The sequence below is a fragment of the Tachyglossus aculeatus genome, chromosome 10 (assembly GCF_015852505.1).
Source record: "Tachyglossus aculeatus isolate mTacAcu1 chromosome 10, mTacAcu1.pri, whole genome shotgun sequence".
Lineage (NCBI taxonomy): Eukaryota > Metazoa > Chordata > Mammalia > Monotremata > Tachyglossidae > Tachyglossus > Tachyglossus aculeatus.
Genome location: NC_052075.1, coordinates 20,835,339 through 20,862,852, shown reverse-complemented (window position 1 = coordinate 20,862,852; position 27,514 = coordinate 20,835,339). Strand labels below are relative to the sequence as shown.

Below are 27,514 nucleotides of genomic sequence, written 5' to 3'. Positions count from 1 at the left end.
CAACACATTGTATCTATGTGTAGTAGGACCTCAAATCTTTGGTTTTTTATGTGTGCATGTGTGTGTGTGTGTTTTAAGCACTTACTGTGTGCCAGACACTGTACTTAGCGCTGGAGTAGTTACAAGGTAATCAGGTTGGACACAGTCCCTGTCCCACACGGGGCTCACAGTCATAATCCCCATTTTACAGGTGAGGGAACTGAGGCCCAGAGAAGTGAAGTGACAGGCTCAATCAATCAATTGTAGTTATTGAATATTTACTTTGTGCGGATCACTGGACTCAGCACTAGACTGTGAGCTCACTGTGGGCAGGGATCGTGTCTCTTTGTTGTATTTTATTCTCTCAAGCACTTAGTATAGTGTTTTGCCACAATAAACAATAAATACGATTGAATGAATGAATATGTCTGTTGTTGTATTCTCCCAAGTGCGTAGTACAGGGCTTTGCACACAGTAAACGCTAGATAAATATGAGTGAATAAATGAGTGAATGTGTCTGTTGTAGTGTACTCCCCCAATCACTCAGTACAATACTTTGCACACAGTAAATGCTCCATAAAACCAAGGAATGAATGAATGAATAAATGAGAGTATACTACAGCCGGTTTGGGAGACACAGTCCCTTGCCCACAGTGAGCTTAGTATCCCTCCAGACTTTTGGTAAACCCTTATCACTTGAGTTTTCTTCTTGGCAATAATTTTCTTTTGAAATTTGCATTAACTGTAGAATTTCCAGCATAACTCCCAGAACAACATTCAGAACTCATAAAAAATTTACTTGGGAATTGAATTCTGGCACTGTTCATCTATAATTTAAAGCTTAAATATTGTCTGCTTATTTAATAAAACTCTTTCCAAGTGAGGATTTTTCCCTATTTATAGAACATTAAGTATCATAGAAATTATTAATGTTATCTTTAGTCTTTTCCAATTCTCCATCTTGATGATAGTCAACATTCATTCCTTTCAACTCTTATTCCTTCTGTCGTGTAGTCTGTCAGATCGATCCGCATTTATTAGTACTACTGGTGGTTACTACTACTTCTGTTAGTGGCAGTAATAGTTGTGTTTAATATTTTCTAAACTGAGGGCACTGTGCTAAATGCCTGGAGAAAGTGCAACAGAAGCACAAGAAAAGCAGTGTGGCTTAGTGGATAGAGTACAGGCCTGGGAATCAGAAGGACCTGGGTTCTAATTCCGGCTCTTCCATGTGTCTGCTGTGTGACCTTGGGCAAGTCGCTTCACTTCTCCATGTGAGACTGTGTCCAACCTGATCAACTTGTACCTACTCCAGCGTTTAGTACAGTGCCTGGCACGTGGTAAGCACGTAACAAATTCAGCCTGTTGTTGGGTAGGGATTGTCTCTATTTGTTGCCGAACTGTACTTTCCAAGCACTTAGTGCAGTGCTGTGCACACAGTAGGTGCTCAATAAATACAATTGAATGAATGAATGAATAACAAATACCATTTAAAAAAAAGACATTTCCTGCCGACAAGAAGGTTACTAACAGCATAGCTTAGTAGAAGAAACACGAGCCTGAGAGTCAGAAGGACTTGGGTTCTAATTCCAGGTCTCCCACTTGTCTGCTGTGTGACCTTGGGCAAGTCACTTCACCTCTCTGTGCCTCAGTTACCTCATCTGTAAACTGAGGATTAAGACTGTATGTCCCATGTGGGACAGGGACTGTGTCCCACCTGATTAGCTTGTATCCACTCCAGCGTTTAGTAGTGCCTGGCACATAGTAAGTGCTTAAGAAATACCTTTAAAAAAAAAAACCGGTTTTGACTCTCCATTTTACAGATGAGGACACCGAGGCATGGAGAAGTGAAGTGACTTGCCCAAGGTCACTCAGCAGGCAAGTGAAAGAGACGGGATTGGAACCCAGGGCTCTGATTCCCAGGCCCGAGCTCTGTCCACTAGGCCAAACTGTCCCACCCGCTGACCTGTTTCCTGTGCCTCAGTTACCTCATCTGTAAAAATGGGGATTAAGCCCGTGAGCCCCACGTGGGACAACCTGATCACCTTGTATCTCCCCCACCAAGTGCTTAGAACAGTGCTTTGCAATCAGTCAATCAATCAATCGTATTTATTGAGCGCTTACTGTGTGCAGAGCACTGTACTAAGCACTTGGGAAGTACAAGGTGGCAACATATAGAGATAGTCCCTACCCAACAGTGGGCTCACAGTCTAGAAGGGAGAGACAGAGAACAAAACCAAACATATTAACAAAATAAAATAAATAGAACAGATATGTACAAGTAAAATAAATAAATAAATAGAGTAATAAATGTGTACAAACATATTTACATATATACAGGTGCTGTGGGGAAGGGAAGGAGGTAAGACGGGGGGATGGAGAGGGGGACGAGGGGGAGAGGAAAGAAGGGGCTCAGTCTGGGAAGGCCTCCTGGAGGAGGTGAGCTCTCAGTAGGGCTTTGGAAAACTCTGGCAGCTCTTCTAGCTATGACCCTCCAGGCACTATCCAAGGCTGAGCTTTGTAAATTAGAACTCTTATTTACTGAATTCGGTCAGGTTTTTTCCCCTGCTGGGTTTAATCCTGAGATGAGTCTTTTTTCCATGTGACTGTTTTTCATCTCATCATTTAGGTGTATTTCACCGGACAAGGTATTTAACACAAGCTAGGTGAGAAGCACGCTGAGAAGCAGCGTGGCTTAGTGGCCAGAGCACGGGCTAGGAGACGGAAGGACCTGGATTCTAATCCCGGCTCTGCCACTTGTCCGCTGTTTGACCTCGAGCAAGTCATTTCCAGTGCTATGCCTCAGTTCCCTCATCTGTAAAATGCTGTGATCCCCATGAGGGATAGGGACTGGGTCCAACCTGCTTAGGTTGGTGCTTAGAACAGCGCCTGGTGCATAGTAAGCAGTTAACAAATACCATTAAAAAAGCTATCAAATATTCTACGCTATTGAGACTGTGAGCCCCACGTGGGACAGGGACCGTGTCCAACCTGATTGGCATGTATCCACCCCAGCGCTTAGTACAGTGTCTGGTATATAGTGAGTGTTTAATAAATACCACAATTATTATTATTGTGCTGTCCATGTTCTCTGTTCTGAGACAACCTGGAAAAGAGTCCAGCTGCCCAACTGAAGAGCATTGGCCCAGAATTTAAGGATCCCATCTCCCCTGCCGATTTGCTTTGTGTCCTTGGAAAAGTTACATAACCTTTCTTTCCCTTCATTTCCCCAGCTGTAAAATAGAGAACAATACTTGTTTGTTAAGAATTTGGAGGTCTTCAGATGGAAGTCATTATGCTAGTGTGAAGGGTTATTACCGTTATTATTTCTGAGACAAAAGGCATCTCCCTCTGAGGAAATGGTTCCAGGGGGCGATTCCGTCTCTCCTGTCCTGGTCGAGCGTTGTAGGTTAGAGACGTATGCATCTGGAAATGTCGTTTTGGGGAGAATTGGCTCTGCGGGCAATATTATCTTAATTCTCTTTCCCTGTTCTGCCTTGGTGAGGGCTGGAAACTACAGTCCATTTGAGACCTATGGCATCCACCAATGCGTAGCTGAGAATTCTCTCTCCCGACTTTGCATTTCCTTTTCACCTTTCTTTACGAGTGGAAATGGGTACTGGGGATTCCATTTTCTTGAGCCGGGTTTTTCGGGGTGAGAAGCAGCGTGACTCAGTGGAAAGAGCACGGGCTTTGGAGTCGGAGATCAAGAGTTCAAATCCCGGCTCCGCCAATTGTCAGCTGTGTGGCTTTGGGCAAGTCACTTAACTTCTCTGGGCCTCAGTTACCTCATCTGTAAAATGGGGATTACGACTGTGAGTCCCGGTGGGACAACTTGATCACCTTGTAACCTCCCCAGCATTTAGAACAGTGTTTTGCACATAGTAAGCACTTAATAAATGCCATTATTATAGGGGAGAGAACAAAGCAAGTTAGAAGCAGTGTCGCCTAGTGGATAGAGCGAGAGGCTGGGAGCCAGAAGGATCTGGTTTCTCATCCCGGTTCTGTCCGCTGTGTTCCGTGGGAACTTGGAGAATCAATCAATCAATCAATCAATCGTATTTATTGATCGCTTACTGTGTGCAGAGCACTGTACTAAGTGCTTGGGAAGTACAGGTTGGCAACATATAGAGACAGTCCCTACCCAGCAGTGGGCTCACAGTCTAAAAGGGGGAGACAGAGAACAAAACCAAACATACTAACAAAATAAAATAAATAGAATAGATATGTACAAGTGAAATAAATAAATAGAGTAATAAATATGTACAAACATATATACATATATACAGGTGCTGTTGGAAGGGAAGGAGGTAAGATGAAGGGGATCACTTCTCTGGGCCTCAGTTACCTCATTTGTAAAATGTGAGCCCCTTGTGGGCCAAGGACTGTGTCCTGAACTTGTATCTACCCCAGCGCTTAGTAAAGTGCCTGGCACTTAGTAATCCTGGCTCTGCCATATGTTTTCTGTGTGACCTTGGGCAAGTCACTTCACTTCCCTGTGCTTCAGTGACCTCAGCTGTAAAATGGGGATCGAGACTGTGAGCCTTGTGTGGGACTGGGACTGGATCCAACCTGATTACCTTTTATCTACCCCAGCGCTTAGAACAATGCTTGGCACATAGTAAGCACTTGACAAATACCAAAGAGTTGAAAATTATTGTCAACCATTAAAAAAAGAAGACTGTGTTGGGTGTGTACCTGGTTTTCAGAGATGACTCATGATGCTGTGAACTCACTGTGGGTAGGGATCGTCACTTTTTATTGTTGTATTGTACTTTCCCAAGCACTTAATACAGTGCTCTGCACACAGTAAGCGCTTGATAAATGCGATTGAATGAATGATTACTGAAATTATGTGTAGCTTCAGCTGAAAAAAAAATCCAGGTCCGTGGACAGTTTATCCTTCGACCAGTGGCTCAGCAAGAGTTGCTTTGGCTTAGAGACTTTTCAGAGTGTCTTGTGAAATCAGAGCTATATCTTTTCTGGATGGTAGTGAGCCAAATGGTTCTGTTTGTCATGATCTACCAGATGTCACAGTAACCCCTCTGGATCTAGTACTCTATAATAAGAGACAGATTCTAGATCGAGTTTTTTGAACGAAAAGATTGTTTGTCATGATTTACTAGAAGTCACAGCAACCCCTCTGAATCTATTATGCTATAATAAGAGGCAGATTCTAGATCAGATTTTTGGAGGAAGAAGTTCTGTTTGTCATGATTTACTAGGTCACAGTAACCCTCTGGATCTAGTACTCTACAATAAGAGACAGATTCTAGATTGAGTTTTTTTGGATGAAAAATTTCAATCTTCATTATGAATATGGATTGGGACAAAGCTTCTTAGGTAGACACTTGGGGTTATTATGTACTCTCTCTCTTTTTTTTTTTTTTTAATGGTACTTGTTAAGCACTTACTATGTGCCAGGCACTGTTTTATGCAATGGGGTAGATATAAGCTAATCAGGCTGAGTCACCACAAGGCCACATTGTTTCTCATATGCATTCAATCATATTAAGTGGTCACTGTGTGCAAAGCACTGTACTAAGCGCTTGGAACACTGGGAAAGAATATAGTAAAGGATTAATTAGGTGTGGTTCCTACCTCGCTCCTCCCAGGGACTTATAGTCTAAGAGTAGGCAGAGGGGGAAGGGAATCAGTTGGACACACAAAGTTTGAAATGATAAAATGAATGAAAAAAACAATAACAGGACAGTTATTTCAATGTCTCACTGTCACTAAATTGTGAGCTTTTTGATGGCAGGGATCTTATCTACTAACTCTGTTATACAGTACTAAGCACTAATACAGTGGTCTGCACATGGGTGTTCAATAAATACTTGTCCTTGTTAGAGTAACTACAAAAACAGTAAGAGTTCACATGAGTTACAGTTTTAAGGGAACTGCTTATAGGTGAAGAAGCAGCATGGCCCAGTGGATAGAGCACGCATCTGGGAGTCAGAAGGATCTGGGTTCTAATGCCGGCTCCGCCACTTTTCGGCTGCGTGACCCTGGGCAAGTCACTTCTCTTCTCTGTGCCTCAGTTCCCTGAGCTGGAAAGTGGGGATTAAGACTATGAGCTCATGTGAAACAGAGTCTGTGACCATCCTGATGAGCTTGTATCTACCTCGCCCTGAGGAGAAACAGTGGCCTAGTGGCTAGAGCACAGGCCTGGGAGCGCTTAGTACAGTGCTCTGCACACAGTAAGCACTCAATAAATACGATTGATTGATTGGGAGTCAGAGGATGTGGGTTCTAATCCCGGGTCTGCCACTTGTCTGCAGTGAGGCCTTGGCAAGTCACTTCACTTCTCCGTTCCTCAGTTCCCTCATCTGTAAAATGGGTAGAAGACTGCGAGCCCTATTGTGGGACAGGGACTGCGTCCAAACCCGATTACCTGGCATGTGCCCCAGAGTTCAGAATAGTGCCTAGCACGTAGTAAGCACTTAACAAATACTACACAGTCCTCTAGACTGTGAGTTTATTCTGGGCAGGGACTGTGTCTGTTGTTATTATTGGACTCTCCCAAGCACTTAGTACAGTGCTTGGTCCACAGTAAGCGCTCAATAAATACGATTGAATGAAATAATGAACTACGATTGTTATTATCATTATTAATGTTATTATTACAGTGCCTGGCACATAGTAAGTGCTTAACTAGATACAGTGACAGCAAAAAAAAGCCTCGTTGTTTGAGGGCTGTCTAAGCTAGATTCCAACAGTAATAATAATAATAATAATGGCATTTGTTAAGCGCTTAGTATGTGCTAGGCACTGTTCTAAGCGCTGGGGGGATGCAAGGTGATCAGGTTGTCCCACGTGGGGCTCACAGTCTTAATCCCCATTTTACAGACGAGGTAACTGAGGCTCAGAGAAGTGAAGTGACTTGCCCAAGGTCACACAGCAGACATGTGGCGGAGCCGGGATTCGAACCCATGACCTCTGACTCCAAAGCCCGTGCTCTTTCCACTGAGCCACGCTGCTTCCCTAAAAAAAGTAATAACCTTCCAAACGTTCTCACTGGCTGAATAGTGTTCTGCTGCTGCTCTTTTTTCCATGGACCAGACAGGGTCCCCCTTTTGGGAGTGGGACAGGGAGAATGTGCCAACTTGTACCTACCCGGGAAGCATTCAATAAATACCCCTGATTGATCGGGTTGGCGACTTCCTCACGCTTCTCGGACCGCATGGCGCTGTGCTGCTTTAAAAAAATCTCTACAGGCACAAGCAATTAGGAGCGTTACATGACCATCTCCCCCTTTTAGACTGCGAGCCTGTTGTTAGGTAGGGATTGTCTCTATCTGTTGCCGAATTGTACTTTCCAAGGGCTTAGTACAGTGCTCTGCACACAGTAAGCGCTCAGTAAATACGTTCGAATGAATGACAGTGGAATGAATACTCAACATTTCCACCAGAAAGGCATATAAAAATATTGCCAAGGGCACCAACGCATTAAAGAGGCCTTCCCTTCCCCTCAAGGCCACCCAAGTCTACCTGAACCGCCCCCCGCCCCTGGAAAGGAAGCAGCACGGCCTACTGGATAGAGCCCTTGTCCAAGACTTTGTGCTCATCCTCTTTCTTGGGCCTGCAATGCCTTCCTTCCCCTTTCAGATCTGACAGTTCACTCCACTCATCATCATCATCATCATCATCATCAATCGTATTTATTGAGCGCTTACTATGTGCAGAGCACTGTACTAAGCACTTGGGAAGTACAAATTGGCAACATATAGAGACAGTCCCTACCCAACAGTGGGCTCACACTCCCCACCTTCATAGCCCTCCTAAAATCCCATCTCCTCCAAGAAGTCTTCCTTGACTGTTCCCACATTCTCCCTCTCTGCCTTCCCCTCTGAATAATAATAATAATAATAGTGATGTTCGTTAAGCACTTACTATGTTCCAGACACTGTACTAAGCGCTGGGGTGGATACAAGCAAATCGGGTTGGGCGCAGCCCCTGCCCCACCTGAGGCTCGCAGTCTCGATCCCCATTTGACAGATGAGATAACAGAGGCCCGGAGAAGTGAATTGATTTGCCCAAGGTCACACAGCCGACAAGTGGCAGAGTCAGGATTAGAACCCAGGTCCTTCCAACTCCCAGGCTCTATCCAGTAGGTCAGGCTGCTTCGTTTTGCGGCAGGGGGGATCAGGTCCCCCACGTGAGCCCCGTGTGGGACAACTTGATTACTTTGTATCGACCTCAGCGCTTAGAACAGTGCTTGGCGCACAGTAAGCATTTAACAAATACCATCATCAGGTCGACCTGGGCGGTGTTGAGGAGAAAGGAAGGCCTCTCTAACGCGTTGGTGCCCTTAGCAATGAAAACTCAAAACATTTCCGCCACGAAACCAAATGAAAAACGCGTTGGTGCCCTTAGCAATATTTTCATTTGGTTTCGTGGCGGAAATGTTTTGAGTTTTCATTCAACCGTCATGTAATGTTCGTAATAGCTTGTGCCTGTTGAGGGTTTTGAAACATGGAGGGTACTTCCATTATCAAAGAAAATGAGAGCAATTTAGGACTGTTGTGGTATTCTGTTGACCGGTTCTCAGTTGAACGTAAGCTCAAATTGAGCATTTTTGCATGTTTAATGCAAGATGCACTGTTCATGGAAATGCTGTATTGAATTGGCCACTTGAGATCAGATGGTACATTCGGGTAAATCCAACAAAAAGTTGGAATCTCCCATCGAATGACAGTTGAGCTCCTGTCCTGAGGCTTTGGCAAAGGAATTGATTGATGCAACCGAACTTCCACCCAAGTCTTTAAGGAGTACTCAATTGTCCACGTCTGTCACTTTTCTTTCATAAAGGAGATTTATCAAAGCTATTAAAAAAGAGTTGCATGGGTAAGCTCGTTGTGGGCAAGGAATGTGTCTCTTTATTGTTGTACTCTCCCAAGTGCTTAGTACAGTAAATGCTCAATAAATACAATTGAATGAATGAATGACTCCCTTTCTTTAGGCTAATGAAGTTTTTTTTTACCAAAGACGTGATGATGATGATTTGGATCTGTCTCCTTCGAGCATTTGATATTTGCTCCACAGCACTTATGGCTGTAGCCAACATTTATTTTATCGCCCGTCTCCCGCTCTGTACTGTAAACTCGTGAGCAGGGAATGTGTCTACTGACACTGTTGTTTTATACTCTCTCAAGAGCGTAGTACAGTGCTTTGCATACAGTAAACGCTCGGTAAATGCCATTAATCGATTGATGAGCCATGAATTTGGAAGACGATAAATAACTCCATGGCTGCTCATTTCCTTCTTTGACTAGAAGGTTTGGTTGGAAAGTTTTTGTCCTATTTACAGTTGGTTTAGATCTGTGCTGTTTAGGAAGACCTGGTGCAATTCAGTATAGCAGAGGGATAGGAACTTTTTCTAAGGTTCAGAGCAAACAGACAATAGATCTGTCTGGGGAAGCAGCGTGGCTCAGTGGAAAAAGCCCGGGCTTGGGAGTCAGAGGTCATGGGTTCTAATCCCGGCTCTGCTGCTTGTCAGCTGTGTGACTTGGAGCAAGTCACTTAACTTCCCCTTGCCTCAGTTACCTCATCTGTAAAATGATGTCTCGTGGGACAACCTGATCACCTTGTACCCTCCCCAGCGCTTAGAACAGTGCCTTGCACATAGTAAGCGCTTAACAAATGCCATCATCATTATTATTATTATCTCACATTATGTTGTGAATAACTATCCCTTTATACTCTTAATTGGAGTAAATTTCTTCTGTTTTGTGTCTCATCTTGCCTAACCTCCTATGCTAATGTTTCTTTGTGGATTAACAGCAGAGGGTGCTGAAACATCAAGGTACCTATTAGCGTAGTCATGCAGTTTGAAAAAATGCAATGCTGAAATGAAAATGAGTATTTTCATTCAAGTTTCAAAGATGGCATTTAGCATCATTATGGGAGCAGTCCCTCATTATAATAAAATATTAGAAAACCTAGATGAAAAATTACGCAATCGAATAAGCATGCAGAGGTAGGAGTTGATACCAATCGGGTGTTTTGTTTTCAACTACGTTTGCCAAACTGTTCAGTTTTATGTCTCTTCTATGGGTGTTCAAAGTGGAAAAGTTTTATTTATATCCTGAAACACTAAATATGCCCATCTTCCAGGTTGATAACTGCAGAGGTGTTTTCCACTCCTTCCACATTCCCCTTCCAGTCTGCTGTTTGGAACATTTTTCCAAAATGTCATTCTGTTCTTGTCTCCCTACTCCTCAAAAACGTTCCTCTCTGGCCTTAAAAACACTTCTAATGTTCTTAACCAGGAGAAGCAGTGGAAAGAGCCCGGGCCTTGGTTCTATCCCGGCTCTGCCGATTGCTTGCTGTGTGACGTTGGGCAAGTCGCTTCACTTCTCTGTGCTTCAGGTTCTCATTTGTAAAATGGGGATTAAAACCATGAGCCCTATGGGGGACGTGGACTGTGTCCATCCTGATTAGTTTATTTCTACCCCATTGCCTAATACATTGCTTTTGGGGACTCAGTCAACTGTCTCCCACTAAACCCCACCTCAACCTCTTCATTCCTCTCAAGACAATCTAGTCACCATGTCTTGCTCTCATCTTCCGCCACGCTAACCTCTCTGTTGCTCTTTTTGAGAAGCAGCGTGGCCTAGTGATTGGAAACCAGGAGAGCTGGGTTCTAATCCCGGCTCTGCCTCCTGCCTGCCGTGTGACTTTGGGAAAGTCACTTGGCTTTTGTGACTCAGCTTCCTCATCTGTAAAATGGGGATTCACTAACTGTTCTCTCCCTCCCCTTTAGACTGTGAGCCCTATATGGGACAGGGAGGGGGGTGCGACCTAATCTTGTACTTTGTATCTGTCCCTGTGCTTAGTACAGTGCTTTGCACTTAATTCATTTATTCATTCAATTTTTATTTGTTCATTCAATTGTATTTATTCATTCAATCATTTATTGAGCGCTTACTGTGTGCAGAGCACTGTACTAAGCGCTTGGGAAGTACAAGTTGGCAACATATAGAGACGGTCCATACCCAACAGTGGGCTCACGGTCTAGAAGAGTGGGCTCGCAGTTTACAAATATTAGCCTTATTATGATCATATTATGATTATTGTCCTTGCCATTCCCCCTGCCAGGAATTCCCTCCCATGTGTTAGCCAATTTATCCCTCTCTTCTGATATCACATCTCTAAGAGGTCTTGCCCAGTTAGTTTCTTTTTCCCCCAGTTTCTTCTTCAGCCCTTGTGCGGTCCCCAGACGCTTTACTGACAACCTCCCAAGCCCTTGTGCGGCATCCAGACACTTGCACTCACAACCTCCCAAAGCCTTTGTGTGACACCCAGAGACTTGTCCTCACAACCTCCTGAAGCCCTTTTGAGCTCGTTTTACATACCCAGCTCACCTCCCCAGTGTCTGTCTTCCTCTTAACTGGAAGACAAATGTCTGTCTCCCCTGCTGGATTATAGGATCCCTTAGGGCAGGGATCATGTCTCCCCTGTCATACTCTTCTGAGAGCTTAGTGTAATGCTCTCCACATGGTCAGCGCACAGTAAATACCATGGGTTGCTTGATTTTTAGCAAATTTGACTTTTAACCCCCTTTTAAAATAGTTTCTAACACATCACAATTGCCATTTTGCTTTCAATCTCTTTCTGATTTTGGCATACGAAGCTAAGAAACTCATCTTTTAAATGCTTTCCTGCGAATCATTTGCATGATCTTTTTTAAGGGTACCGTTATGGGTTTATTCCATGTCAAACACTGTACTAAGCACTGGGGTAGGTGAAACCTAATCAGGCCACACCCAGTCCCTGTCCCTCATGGGACTTGCAATCTAAGTAGGAGGGAGAAGGATTTAATCCCCATTTTTCATAGGAATAACAGAGAGGTTATGTAGTTTGCCCAAGGTCACCCAGCAGGCAAGTGGCAGAGCTGTGATTGGAACCTTGTTTCTCCGGCTCCCAGGCCCAGGATCTTTCTGCCCTTCTCAGTTGGGAAACCTGCACCAAGCATCTGAAGCAACTGTTAGTGATTATTCAAGTAATTATGGTTTCCCATAACACCACATTTAAGTGGTGTTTTTGTCTTATTTGTATAAAAGGTTTTTTTTGATCTAAACATCAAACTCAGAATGCTTTCTCAGACTAAGCAGGCAGATTAAAGCACTTTCAAAAATCTAGGCAACTCTGTGGTATCCACTTCAACTGTTTTTAATGAGTAAAACAAAAAAGGAACCGAAATCCCAAGCTTATAAAAAAAAAAGTCAAGCAAAAGGAAGAACATTTTTGGCCCCAACTATAGGAAGATTTTGTTAACCAAATCTCCCTCTAACCAAAGATATTTCTTCTGCCAGCCCTGGGTTGGGGCCTTGTTTTGGGGGTGGGGAGCACCCCCCCAACCCCCAAACTGGATTAGGGAAGGGGAAAGGCAAAGGGAAATACCTCATCTAATTTTTGCTCTGCATTTTTGATGGAGAGCTATAGGGAATTAATCATCATCATCAATCATATTTATTGAGTGCTTACTGTGCGCAGAGCACTGGACTAAGCGCTTGGGAAGTACAAGTTGGTAACATATAGAGACAGTCCTTACCCAACAGTGGGCTTACAGTCTAAAAGGGGGAGACAAAACCAAACATACTAACAAAATAAAATTTTAAATTAATGAACTTCCTACTCTCCTTTTTCCGACAATATCCACCTATTTGGCGTAAAACTGCGTGGTCTAGTGGTTGTCTGCCGTGACACCACTTGTCTGCTGTGTGACCTTGGGCAAGTCGCTTCACTTCTTTGGGCCTCAGCTCCCTCATCTGTAATGGGGATTAAGACTGTGAGCCCCATGTGGGACGTGAATCGGGTCCAACCTGATTAGTTTGTATCTACCCCAGCACCTATACACTGCCTGGCATATAGTGAGTGCTTAACAAGTTCCTAATAAAAATAATAATAATACAACAGGGAGTTCCATTCTTGCATAACTTGATGTGCTCATATTTGACACGTAGTAAGCGCTCAAGCACCTAGTAATTGCTTAACACATTCCTAATAATAATAGTAATAATAATAACGATAATACAGGGAACTCCGTTCTTGCAGAACCTGATGTGGTCATATTTGGGAAATAGTAAGTGCTTAACACAATCCTAGGAATAATAATGATAATACAACAGGGAGTTCCGTTCTTGCAGAACCTGATGTGGTGTATCCCTCCAGTAGCCTACTCCTCACTACTTTGTAGCCAGACAGATGCATGTAATTGGAAAAATACTCCCTAATTCTGCCACTTGTGCTGTCTCTAGAACACACGATGAACCCTTGGGCTCTGTCACAGCTGGGTATGGAGGGCACTCCCCATTAGCTTACTCAGTTCACTCCCAAAGTACAGTGCCTGGTACATAATAATAATAATGGCATTTATTAAGCGCTTACTATGTGCCAGGCACTGTTCTAAGCGCTTACATAGTAAGTGCTTAACAAATACAATTGAGAAGCAGCATGACATAGTGGCTAGGGCACAGGCCTGTGAGTCAGAAGGTCATGGGTTCTAATCCCAGCCCCACCGCTTTTCTGCTGTGTGACCTGGGGCAAGTCATTTCACTTCTCTGGGCCTCAGACAGCTCATCTGTAAAAGGGGGATTGAGACTGTGAGCCCCACGTGGGACAAGGGACTGTGTCCAACCCAATTTGCTTGTATCCACCCCAGTGCTTAGTACAGTGCCTGACACCTACTAAGTCCTTAAGAAATACCATTATTATTATTTTTCTGTAGTCATTTCCGAGACTGTGTATTAGCTCTCCTGTTTTTCTTTTTCTCTGCTGAAACCTAATCTCTTGGTCTGGTGCTCTCCCTTATCCCTCTACTTACTCCTTGCCCATCCTGTTTTCCTTTACCCCTCTAGTTTCCCTGCCACTTAGACGCTACTTTAATTATTTAGTTTTTCATGGTATTAAGCAGTGACCATGTGTCAGGTACTGCGCAAGCACTGGGATAGATCCAAACTAATCAGGTGGGATACAGTCTCTGTCGGCATGTGGGGCTCACAGTCTTAATCCCTAATGTACAGATGAGGAAACTGAGGCCCAGAAAAGTGAAGTGACTTGCCCAAGGTCACACAACATTCAAGTGGCGGAGCCGGGATCAGGACCCAAGATTAGGACCCAGGTCCTTCCAACTCCCAGGCCCCGGGCGCTATCCACTAGGCCACACTGCTGCTCAATCTCAGTCCTTTGATTCTGTACTTTCCTCGAGTATGAGCATTGAGAGGCCTTCAGGATCTCCTAGTCCTCAATTTGGGAAGCCATATTATAATTCTCAGTGGAAGTGCAAGTAATCGCGATTTACTTATTTTCCTACTGAAGAGTTGGAACTATTGTTTTACTTCAAATATCATACTGTAGAGACTTTTGGTTAATTCAGTTCTGTCTTTTGTGAGATAAAACTCTTCCTTCATAAAACAGCATGACTGGTCTTTTTCATGCTTTTCTTGAAATATAATTACTCATGTTGTGGTTTAGTAATTGCAGTGACTGGAGCTCCCATAATTATACATTTTTTTGTTTTGCCTTCAAATGCTTCTTTATATCTTATTCAACCTTTTGCTAGTCTTATACTTTACTTGCTTGGCCTGTGGTTTCCAATCAAAGCTCTTCTGTTAACCGAGAACACTGATTGTTAATCACAAGTTATTATTATGGCAACTAATCAATAAAGAAAAGTGCACCAATAGGTTTCAAAAACCCAGTTAACTTCCGGGTGACATTTTCGATTTTGTTAAGGGCCTCGTTATTAGGGAATCTTTTTCTACTCCCGCCTTTTATCTTTGGAAATGAAAATGATCCCCAGATCAAAAGCCTCCTGCTGGTTAGAGAACCAGTTTGTTGTAACTTGCTGCTACAAGTTGAGAGTGAGAGAGGTGTTTGGAGCCAGGTCACTGTCTGGGGAATAAACTCCTCTCGCAGCGGAACCTGGACGCTTTGAGCTGCCTGTGGAATTGGTATTTGGCAGTTTTCCACCATAAGTCATCTGTATCTCAGAGCATCTAAAGTCGTTCTTCACGTGGACCAGGGGGAGATGGCTCCTCCTGTCTCTTTCCCGGCCCCGCTGGAGAAGAGCTGTCTCCCCACTTTCCCTCACCCGCACCCCCCAACTGGAGCCGCCATGCTAAGGAAGCAGCATAGCCTAGTGGATCGTGCACAAAAGGACCAGGGTTTTACTCCTGGCTCCACCACTTGTCTGCTCTGTGTCCTTGGACAAGTCATTTCACTTCTCTGTGCCTCAGTTTCCTCACCTGTAAAGTGGGATTTAGACTGAGCCCCTTGTGGGATAGAGACTGTGTCCATCCTGAACTTAGAACAGTGCTTGACACATGGTATATTGCATCCTCCCAAGCGCTTAGTACCATGCTCTGTGCACAGTTAGCACTCAGACTTTATATGATTGAATGAATTGACATGGAGCAGATTGCCTTCCACTCGCTAGCCACTGCCCAAGCTGGAAATGGAAAGGATATGCCTCTGCTTGACTCTTCCTCCAATAGCCGAGAGCCGGGACTGGTAGAGTACTGGAAACTCTCCAGGTGACATCCTGAGAGGGGATGGGAGAGTACAATACAACAGTAAATGGATGCATTCCTTGCCCACAATCAGCTTACCGTCTAGAAGGGAGAAAAGCAACATAGCTTGAGCCATGTTCCTTGCCCACAAGGAGCTTACAGTTTAGATGCGATTTGACCAGAACTCGTCCTGGCATGGATGGAGAGGAAGGGGAGAATCCAGGAGATTGAATTGCTTATGATCCTAGTCTTAGATTTGATATGATACTGGATTTTATCATATAATTTAATAATTATATTAAATTACAATTAAGAAAAATAAAAAAATCTCATCTTTTGCTTCCTTCCCACTTCAGGCAAAAAGAGAAGCCGAGCTCAGTCGTGTGTTTTCCTGGGTTTGACTGATTTCACTGGAAGAGGTGCCAGGACGACTTCCCAAGTCTCGTGCTCATGTCTCTCATGGACAAACACAAAGTGAAGAGGCAGCGCCTAGATCGCATATTTGAAGGTTAGATTCGACAATTGGAAAGCTGACCGTGGTAAAATATTTGCCTGTTGTTGCGTACCGAGGCTTGGACCTTTACTTCCTTATATCTGTTGAAACTCCGGTTTTACCGTTGAACCAGAGTTGCTTTTTAGGGTACACACTAATCATCGTGGTCAAAATTGAGTTTTGGGTGACCGTGGTTTTGTCTCTCAAAATCTTGCCGATGGCGATTTGCTAGCTCGAGCTCTAAAATTAAGGCAATCCATTCGTAATTTGGTTGGTTTTCAAACGTTGTACTGAACCATGCAAACCTAAGAGAGGTCGGTCTCGTGACACTGAATGTTTTCCTTGTTTTGGCATGCGATTTTCAGCGAGAAGTAAAGAACTGTGGAGAAAGGACACTTGTCAATTTTGGTGTATATGAATCAACAGATAATAGGAAATTCTATTTCCTTGCTGAGTGAACTTCAGACTGGAGAGAAACCCAATCACCTTAGTGACTGCTTTGGGCCTCAAACTCATACTGTCTTCTCTGGGGCTTCTCTTCTCGAGGTTTCTCTTGTTCGGGTCCTGACCCCAAGTTTCTGGACCCTACCAAGAAGTATAAAATTTCACAGCATGCAAGGCTGCTATCTTAAATAAGCTATTCTCATATCCCGTGAGGGTAAAGTTCTCGGTCCACTCCATGTCAGTTGTAGTATGTGCCCCTTGACTGACAGGGTGGGAGACCCATGCCTGAACTTGACCGTTCTTTCCAATAGCGTTTTGTGTTATGCCCGCGGCGGGGAAAACATTCTATAATTTCCTTGCAGCTTTCTAGCCAAAGTGTGCCAAGCAAACACGCTTCAGGAAGGACCGAAAAGATTTTTTTTAAGGCCTTTATGTTGTTTCAGTCTCATTCTGACACAGGGCAAAATGGGTGACTTGAAAAAGGTTTGAGGAATTTTCTGTTGCTGAACTCCAGTGGTCCCCTCCTCTATTTTAAGAGAGTCCAGTTCCAAGTTCACTGGGCTTGGAGTAGGAAACCCTAGTTGTAGTGCCAGTTCTGTCACTAACTTGCCGTGTGGTCCTGGGCCTCAGTTTCCTCATCTGCAAAGTGGTGCTGAGGATTCCTGCCGCACTTGACCTCCTAGGGATTCGTCAGGACAGAATGAAAGTTTTCCATCGATGGTCGGATCTTTGAATGGGAACGTCCTTTGGTAAAAATGCCAGACATTTATGTCGTAGTGTCTTTCCCCTTAGTCGTTAGAGCTTTAGAGCAAGGATTTTGGTCTTTTCCTTGCGGCGTTCTTGTCCATAGGCTTGGTACAAGCAGCATGGCTCAGTGGAAAAAGTACGGGCTTTGGAGTCAGAGTTCATGGGTCCGCCAACTGTCAGCTGTGTGACTTTGGGCAAGTCACTTAACTTCTCTGTGCCTCAGTTCCCTCATCTGCAAAATGAGGATTAAGACTGTGAGCCCCAAGTGGGACAACCTTATCACCTTGTATCCCCCCAGCGCTTAGAACAGTACTTTGCACATAGTAAGTGTTTAACAAATACCATTATTATTATTATTATTACAATGCTTTGCACACCTCTCTTACTACCGCAGATAGAGCCTTATTTTAGTCGGTGGCTTATTTTGAGATTTCAGATACATTAGTCCTGAAGAGACTTAAAACCTTGAAGTCTGTGGTGGAGCGGGTATCCTAGGGTGACTGTATGGGCAGCCACAAGGGGAATCTCATTGGCGTGTGAAAGGATGAAGGCGGACTGGTTTATGCCTTGCTATGGATTGAGAACTGTGGAGGGAGATGCTCTGGATCTGTTGCTGTAGTCCTCTGCGGGCTGGACGGCCCCCCTTTCATTCCGTACTACATTTAGCAGGAACACTTGGCAAACATAGATGGCTCCCAAAAGCTCCACTAGCAGCTGTCCCAAGCGATTGGGGGAAGAAGAGTCCAAAAGGAGATGCCAGGTGTTCAGAGCCACCTTTTGTTTCTCAGACTGAAACAGCAAAGGACATTTGGAAATGGAGACTTTGACAGGAGTGATCATACACCCACCCTTTCAAATGGGAGCATTCAGATTTGAGCGCTTAGCACAGTGCTTTGCAAGCAGTAAGTGCTCAATAAATCCGACTTAGTGAGTGAACTCCCACTAGTAAGGGATGGATCTTGTCAGGTTTTGCACTGAGTATTTCTGGATCGAGTTGCTTCCTAAAATTTGTGGGAACCGACAGCTGAAGAGTTTCCGTTTCACCGTTGTGGTGGTTGAGGGTTAGAAAGGGCGTGCCAGTGATGCCCGGATTTTACTTTGGCGTGCTAGATGGAGGCTTGGCAACCTGTTTTTGCTGGAGAGCATAACACGGTGAAATGCAGGCGGACGGCGAGGAGAGAGACGTTGGGTCTCCAGCACCCGTTGGGCTGTCCGATGGTGCCTTCATGCCGTGATGGTGGGACTGTGCTCCACACCTGCTTTGTAGCGGCAACTGTTCTCGGCCACAGGAGGTTGAGGAAGGGAGGAGAAACATGGTGGGGAGGAGGAGGATGGGCAGCGAGTGGGAGTTGGCTACAGGCAACCTGCCTGGGGAACTCTTCTGGTTGGAGCGGGGAAGATGCCACCCCCAGAATAGGCTCCTGCTCAGCGCCATTCTTTCTAGCCAGGGGAATTGTGGCCCCAATCCTCCCAGCTAGGAAGTTTCCGCACCTCTCATCGACCTGAGGGGTTGGAGGTTGGGGGTTGGAGGTCAGGGGTTGGGGGAGGAATGCCCACCCCCCTGGACTCCCACTCAGCAACTTTTTATTCATCTCTTGCCGCCCCCTCATACCCCTCCAACCCTCCCCCCAGCTCCGAAAAGCAGCCGAGCGGAAGGCTATGATGCCGGTAAAGAGCCCCAGTCCTCGGTCTTCCTTGACCCGGGGGCCGATTGAGGTGAACGCTCTGCCGGCATTAACGCCCCGCCCCGTTAACGAGGGCGAACTGAACGGACATCGGGTCGCTCCCAGGTCCTCTGCAGGAACTGCAGTCATCCTTCGGGGCTTCCCACGGCAGTGACCCAACTCATCCCTTTTCTCCGGCACCTTCCAACCTGACCCTCGGCTCACCTGCGGCTTGTGGGGAGATGAGATGGGTGAGAACATCTTGCGCCCACCCTGCATTCCCACGATGCAGTGGTCCACAGTGCTGGAGAACCACGTTGACTTCCCCGAAGTGCCCCATGAGGTCCGTAAGTCCCAGTTCCCCCCACCGCAGGCTAGATGTGCCTATCAAATGTGTGCTAAGACTGCAGTCTTCTCTTGTGGACAGAAATAGAATCGTTTCCAAAACAAACTGGTGGCTTTCACCCTCCAAATTAGAGAATTTTTATGGCCGTTCGGCCTGGAAATTTCACCCCACCCCGGAGAGTGCACCCAAGGTAGGGTATTTTCCACTGTGGTGAAAGCACGCGGTTCACGGGTATACTTTTCTCTGAAACATAAGATGGAATTTTGGAGTTGAGGCTCTCCAAAAATTTGCATTCAATACCATCCTTAGTGTTCCCTTCATGTTGTTTTCAGTGAAAGTTTTATTTCTGGTGCTTCAAATGAATCTAGTTTTTGCCCTTATCAATAATTAGATAAATATTTTATCAATATCAGTAATTAGATCAGTGTTTTTGCAGTGGCTAATTCCGAACAATTACACCCAGGAAAAGTAAGCTTTCATATTAGCGTTCTCGGCTGGATTTGCACTAGCGGTAACGGTGTCCTGTAGACGTTTGGAGGTCGTTGACTAAATGACTAAAAACACATTCCACCGGGGGAGATTTATTGAAAAGCGTCATTACAGGAATGCTTGAACCCTAGAATTCTACCTGGGGGACATGAAGTTTACTAGCCATTTGCATGCATTCATAAGCTTGGCTCCTTAGAGATGTGAAAAAGCGGTCCATTGATTTTTGATGTGATGAATGCTGGATGACAGTTGCTGGACAATTGACAAGCTTTGTGTCCTGCTGTCTTATAACTTGGGCCAGTAACAGGGTCCCCGGGGCTTCTCCATCAGGGACATTGAGTCTGTGCTTGTCTCAGTCCCTTGGACAATCTCTTGAAGAGTCTCTTAAATGGCTGGAGTGGTTCCTGTTTATTTGATAGTCTCTTGAGTTGCCTCCCAAATTCATCACAGCTTTGACGTGGAACGTCAGCTGAGTCGAAGGAGGGTATTCAGTCTTGCTTGCATTTCGGGGTGCTTATTCCGGGGGAGGGGGATGATGGGTGTGCGTTTGTGTGTGTACACACCGCACTTGCACTAGCCTAATGCTGTGGGCCACTCCTGGGCTTGAAAGACTCACAGTTGCATAGCAGAATGGGCTTATTCTCAAATAGTCAGTGCTCCTCGAGGCTGTTGTCGTGTGATGCAATAATAAACAATAATAATTGTGGTATTTGTTCCGTGCTTATTCTGTGCCAGGCACTGTACTAAGAGCTGGGGTTGATACAAGGTAATCAGGATGGTCACAGTCCCTGTCCCACGTGGGGCTGAAGTTCTCAATCCCCATTTTACAGATGAGGGAATTGAGGCCTGGAGAAGCGAAGAGACTTGCCCAAAGTCCCACAGCAGACAAGTGGCAGAGCCGGGATTAGAACCCATGACCTTCTGACTTCCATTTTTCTATGACATGCCTATAGTGTACACTCCACATGTACAATAAAGATGTATCAGTGGCAAGATGTGTCAGCATTTTCTGGCCACCCCTGTGGCGTGTGCAACGTCTCTGTGACAAGCCGCATGTTCTGTAAAGCCATTCAGGAGCCAGCCTCTTTGTAAATGGAGGACATTTTCACTCCAGGGAAGCTCAGAGCTTGTAAAAGTGTGTTAAAACAGCTGAGTTCAGGCTAAACATTTACAAATGCAGTCTTTAAAATGTTCTTAAAAATGGTGTTGTTTTGAGAAGAATTGAGTGACATTTGGGATCCGGGCACAGAATGGCTCTCTCATTGCCTCATGACAGAGGGGTGAGAATAAGGTCTACCTACATCCAGGGGGCAATTTGTCACCCAAAGGGTGGGGACCTTCAAGGGCTGCCATCAATTTGTGCCATCTATTGAGCACTTTATACAGAGCTCTTGAGGTCAATCAGTGAATTAAGCAGGGGCATTAATTGATGGTTTGCCGCAGGACAAGCTTGGGAGAGTACATTGCCGTAGAGTTGGTAGATACTTTCTCTGCCCACAAGGAGTTTTCAGTCTAGAGGGGGAGACAGTGAAATAAATTTTGAATATGTACCTAAGTGCCTTGGGGTTGATGGTAGAGTAAATATCCACGTGCGTAGGCAACAGGTGCATAGGCACCTGTCTACATGTTTTGTTTTGTTGTCTGTCTCTCCCTTGAAGACTGTGAACCCATTATTGGGTAGGGACCATCTCTGTATGTTGCCGACTTTTACTTCCCAGGCGCTTAGTACAGTGCCTTGCACAGTAAGCGCTCGGTAAATACTATGAATGAATGAATGAATGAATGAACAGAGAAGGGAGAGCAAAATAGAGAGAATTAGAGCTTAGTTAGGGAATGAGGACATACAGTAGTTAGCCTCCCTTCAAAGAGCTTCCAATGTTATGGGGAAGACAGCCGTGAAAACAAAATTATAGATAGGTTGAATTTTTCTCTCACCTCTTCAGCCCTTTTCAGAGGGTTAGACATAGGAACCTGGCTATCAATCAGTGGTATTTATTGAGCATTTTACGGTTCTAAGCACTCGGGATAGTACAGTACAAGAGAATTAACAGGCACGTTCCCCGTCCATAATGAGCTTTTGGTCTAGAGGGGAAGACAGGCATTAGTATGAATAAGTAAGTAATTTACAATCAGTAAATGAAAGATAATGTGTGTACTTAAGTGCTGTGGTATTGGGGGTGGGGCGAATATCACCTCACCTATGCTAAGCGGTGCATGCAGTAAGCGCTCAAAGAATACGATTGGCTGACTGACTTGTGCCAGAGTATTGCCCTCTTCTACTCTCCGGGCCTTCTGAAATCCCAGGAGGCTTTCACCAGTTATTTTCTTTCTCATCTCCCCAGCCTGTATCCGCCATCGTGCCAGTTTAGTACTTGCACGCCTCCTAAACATTTGAGCACCCAGCTTTCCTCTGTCCCCCACCGATAATGATAATAATAATAATGATGGTATTTGTTAAGCGCTTACTCTGTGCCAACCTCTGCTCCAAGCATTGGGGTAAATAAAAGGCAGTCGGGTTGGACACAGTCCCTGTCCCATATGGGGCTCACAGACTCAATCCCCAGGTAACTGAGTCACAGAGAAGTGAAGTGACTTGCCCGAGATCACACAGCAGGCAAGTGGTAGAGCTGGGATTAGAACCCACGACCTCTGACTCCCAAGCCTGGGCTCTTTCCATTAGGCCAGATCTTTCAGATATATTACCGAGAGCAGGAGGTAACAGTGTAGAGAGGCCTGCTCCCTGGCCAAGTCCTCTGAGGGTTGAGATCTTGTCTGCTAAGTTACCCAAGTGCTTAGCGCAGGGTAGTGTTTAGCACACAGTGGACACTCACAAAATACCATCTATCGGTTAGACTGAAGAAACAGTTACCATGTAGATGTTGAATGTGAATGATCAAAACAAAAGCTAAACCAAACGTCTCAAATGCCCAAATTAAAAGGTGATTTTTAACCAAAAGTGAAAGCATAGCCTGACCACTAGTACATATGTATTATGCACATACTTATATTCACTTGTATTTATTGAGCGCTTACTGTGTGCAGAGCACTGTACTAAGCTCTTGGGAGAGTACAGTATAGCAAAAACAGTTACATTCCCTGCCCACAATGGGCTTATGATATAGAGAAGGAGCATAGCATAGTGGATAGAGCACGGGCCTGGGAATCAGAGATCGTGGATTCTAATCCCAGCTCTGCTACTTGTCTACTGTGTGACCTTGGGCAAGTCACTTCACTTCTCTGTGTCTCAGTTCACTCATCTGTAAAATGGGAATTGAGAGTGCGAGCCCCCCGTGGGACAAAGACTGTATCCAACCTGATTTGCTTGTATCCATCTGAGTGCTTAACAGTGCCCAGCACATACTAAGTGCTTAACAAATTCCATAATTATTACTAGAGTATATATATCTATTCTGTATGCACACAAACGCACACACACAACCCCTCCCCCCCTCAGTTTCCCTATAACACAAACCCCACCGTAAGGAAGACTTGCATTAGGATACACGGGTCTCAGCCAACATGCACAGCCATGCGTTTTTGGAGGAACATCTCCTAATTTTCTTAAAACAGGCCTTACGGCAGAGCTGCGTGGATTTTTAGTCATGGAAAATCCATAACCTATTTATAAATGGTAGAAACGAATAGTTTTTAACATCCGTATCATTCAGTTGATTGCCCGCTATTGAAAGCAGTATCACTCTCTGTCCCGTCGATGCTCTCAAGTATATTTTGTAATGCTCTCCAACGTGTTTGTACTCGGTGTTTTACAAACGGTTAGTGCTTTTGGGGGGGCCAGATGGCAAGCATGATGGCTTTAAATCGCACTAATAGGCAAATGGAGTATTACTTCAGAAAATGATTGCATGTGTCACATTTTCCCAAAGGTGACAAAACTGTGACATTTGCTACAGCTGCCCAAAGCTATGACGATTATTGCTAGATGTTAAAATTTCCCCAAACAGTTAGTGACTGCTGCGTCGGAGATGCTTGCGTTTTGTCCAGCGTGCTGAATAAAAGATTTTTGGGATCGCTTTAGCCCACATTTCCCCACTATCTTTCTGCAGTGTTTATGCCATGACAGTATTTCATGAGCTCATTAAGTGCTGTTATTTTGATTGTGATAGCCGTTTGGCTTCCGGGTTTCATTACTGTTTCGCGGCAGTTTACAACAGTGGTAGAGCCACCCAACTGGGTTTCGCTACTCCTCCTTCCATTGTGGGTAGGGAACATGTCTACCAACTCTGCTGTATTATACTCTCCCGAGCGCTTAGTGCAGTGTTGTGCACACAGCACTCAATGCATTCCGTTGAATGATTGATTTAGCTCATCTGCTATTACGTTCTCATTGCCTAAAAATTGTTTGTGTGAATCAAGTCACTCCACATATCCATCATGCACTGCATTTTACACTGCTCAGTGGAAAGAGCGCGGGATTGGCAGTCAGAGGTCATGGGTTCTAATCCCGGCTCCTCCACGCATCTGCTGTGTGACCTGGGGCAAGTCGCTTAACTTCCCTGAGCCTCAGTTCCTTCATCTGTAAAATGGGGATTAAGACTGTGAGCCCCACGTGGGACAGCCTGATCACCTTGTATCTCCCCCAGCGCTTAGAACAGTGCTTTGCACATAGTAAGCGCTTAACAAATGCCATCATCATCATTATTATTATTGTTACCATTAGCCAAACTTGGGGTTTCTTTAACTGGAAATAGAAGTGGATAGAAAACGATAGGTCTTTGGCTGAAAATTACTCAGTTGATCTTAGAGTTGAAATAAACAGAATTTTTCTGTGCACTCAGAATGCTCTTTCAATCGTATTTATTGGGTGCTCACCGTGTGCAGAGCACGGTATTAAGTGCTTGGAAGAGTACAGTACAACAATAAGCAGACACATTCCCTGCCCACAAGGGACTTACAGTCTAGATTGTGATGTTCGAAGTGTCAAATGAGCCCGCCTCTGCAGTTAAACCACATCCACGCTCTCCGCCCAACTCAAATCCCACCAGGTCTCCTTGGATCTCACGGCATCGATCCCCAGCCTGGGATCACCTCCACTGTACACATCCTCCATTTAGTCACTCACTCAGTGGTGGTCATTGAGCGCTTACTGTGTGCAGAGCACTATGCTGAGCAGTTAGGAGAGGACAATAAAAGACAAGTGGTAGAGTCTGTGCCCACAGGCCACGGGGGAGCTGTTGGTGGAAACTCAGGCACCGGGACAACCTCAGCTTACTTCACCTTTGTGCTCATCTGCTATTATTATTGTTATTAATAGCATTAATAAATTAATTAAAGCTATTAATTAATTAAAGCAATAAATTAATTGGTATAATTAATAATAAGTATGGCATTTGTTAGGCATTTCCTAAGTGCAAGGCACTATTCTAAGTGCTGGGATAGATACAAGGTAATCAAATTGAACACAGTCCCTGTCCCACATGGGGCTCACAGTCTTAATCTCCGTTTTACAGATGAGGGAACGGAGGCCCAGAGAAGTGAAGCAACTTGCCCAAGGTCACACAGCAGACAGGTGGCAGAGCTGGAATTAGAACCCACATCCTCTGACTCCCAAACCCATGCTCTTGCCCATAGGCCATGCTGCTTACTCTGCCCACTCCTCAGCCCAGTAACCATACTTCTCTTCCCATATTGACTTGCATGCCTACTTTCCATATGGATAATTGCAGGCTGGTAACTCCTTCCTGAAACTCCCAGTTCCTCCTCACTTGACAACTGTTCTTGTGACTAAATCAGAGCCATCGATTGTAAACTCCCCCAGTCTTCCCCCTCAGCTCCCCCCCACCGCCCATTCACTCCCTCTCTTACTTTTCCATCTCTCAAGAGATCTCCCGGCTGATTTGGAAATCTCCCTCCCTCCACCTGCACCTTGACCCCTACCTCTTCACACCGTGTAAAACTCAGTGCTGCCAACCTGTTTCCCTCCCTGACTGCCTCAGTTGTTCGCTCTCTGATGGTTTCTTTCCCTCTGCTTCCAAATTGCATCCACACGTCCTGTCCTCAAAAAAAAAATCTTTCTGTGGCTGCACCAATGAGCTATCGCCCCATCTCCCTCTGCCCTTGAACTATTTATTAGGTAGTCAAGAATCCTATGTTTTTATACCCATTCATTCACTCCGTGTTTGAGTGACCTTTGTTGAGGAACCCTTCTTTTGCTGGTAGAATGTATAATGATGCTATTTATTAAGTGCTTACCATGGTGAGCTGCTGGAGCAGATGTAATTAAACTCATTAAGGGCAGGGAATGTGTCTGTTTATTGTTGTATTCTCCCAAGCATGTAATACAGTGCTTTGCACGCAGTAAGTGCTCAATAAATCCAACTGAATGAATGAATGTCCATGTCCACCCCCCTCCAACAGGATGGTTAGACCAACCGCCCCTACTTCCTCTCCTCCATCTTCTTCCTCCACCCTCTTTAATTCATTCATTCCCTCAGTCATTCAGTCAGTCATATTTATTGAGTGCTTACTGTGTGCAGAGTACTGTACTAAGCACTTGGAAAGTACAATTCAGCAATGAAGAGAGACAATCCCTGTCCACTACAGGCTCACAAGTTTAGAAGCGGGGTGACAGACATCAAAACAAGTAAACAGGCATCAATGGCATCAATATAAATAAATATAATTAGAGATATAGATAAATATCAGAACAGGTAAAAGAAGCATTAATATAAATAAGTAGAATTATAGATGTGTACATATATATGCAAGTGCTGTGGGGAAGGGAAGCGGGGTAGAGCAAAGGGAGCGAGCGATCAGGGTGAGGTGGGGAGAAGGAAGCTGAAGAAAGGGGGGTTAATCTGGGAATTCAGCTATGTGCATTCCTATAATTTATATTAATGTCTGTCTCTCCATCTAGACTGTAAGCCTGTTGTGAGCAGGGAACATTTTCTACCAACTCTGTTATGTCAAACTCTCTCCAGCGCTTAGTCTGGTGCTCTGCCGGCGGTAAGCCCTCAAAAAATGCAATTGATTGATGGATCAGACCACTACCACCCCGGTCCAATCACTTAGAAGCAGCGTGGCTCAGTGGAAAGAGCCCGGGCTTTGGAGTCAGAGGTCATGGGTTCAAATCCCAGCTCCGCCACTTGTCAGCTGTGTGACTTTGGGCAAGTCACTTAACTGCTGTGCGCCTCAGTTACCTCATCTGTAAAATGGGGATTAAGACTGTGAGCCCCATGTGGGACAACCTGATTACCTTGTATCCTCCCCAGCGCTTAGAACAGTGCTTTGCACATAGTAAGCGCTTAACAAATACCATTATTATTATTATTATTATTACTTAGATCCCGCCTCGACTATTACATCAGCCTCCTGATGCAAATTAGATGGAAAGATTCATGGAAAAAAAAGCTATGCAATTTGGAAGTTGACAGAATTGGCCAATGTTAGACTTATCATCATCATCATCATCAATCATATTTATTGAGCGCTTCCTATGTGCAGAGCACTGTACTAAGCGCTTGGGAAGTACAAATTGGCAACATATAGAGACAGTCCCTACCCAACAGTGGGCTCACAGTTTTAAAGGGGGAGACAGAGAACAAAACCAAACATACTAACAAAATAAAATAGAATAGATATGTACAAGTAAAATAGGGTAATAAATATGTACAAACATGACACAACGACATATTTCATTCAGTCATATTTATTGAGCGCTTACCGTATGTGCAGAGCACTGTACTAAGCACTTGGGGAGTACAAGTCGGCAATATATAGAGATGGTCCCTACCTAACGGGCTCACAGTCTATTGGCCTGCTCTCCGGTAATGATTGTGAGCTCGTTGTGGGCACAGAATGGGTTTGATGTTCCGTTGGAC

The 27,514-nt window shown here is 44.8% G+C and overlaps 1 protein-coding gene across 2 annotated transcripts in view; it reads left to right on the top strand.

Moving 5' to 3' along the window:
* CTBP1 (C-terminal binding protein 1) overlaps nucleotides 1-27,514 on the top strand; it is a 368,238-nt gene that overhangs the window by 91,006 nt on the left and 249,718 nt on the right. The window contains exon 3 of one of the 2 annotated variants that reach the window (XM_038753245.1): nucleotides 15,850-16,001. In XM_038753245.1, coding sequence (XP_038609173.1) covers nucleotides 15,944-16,001 — 58 coding nt within the window. In that variant the 5' untranslated portion in view covers nucleotides 15,850-15,943. Of the gene's footprint in view, nucleotides 1-15,849; nucleotides 16,002-27,514 lie in introns of those variants that run through there. The other variant, XM_038753247.1, reaches the window with a different exon arrangement.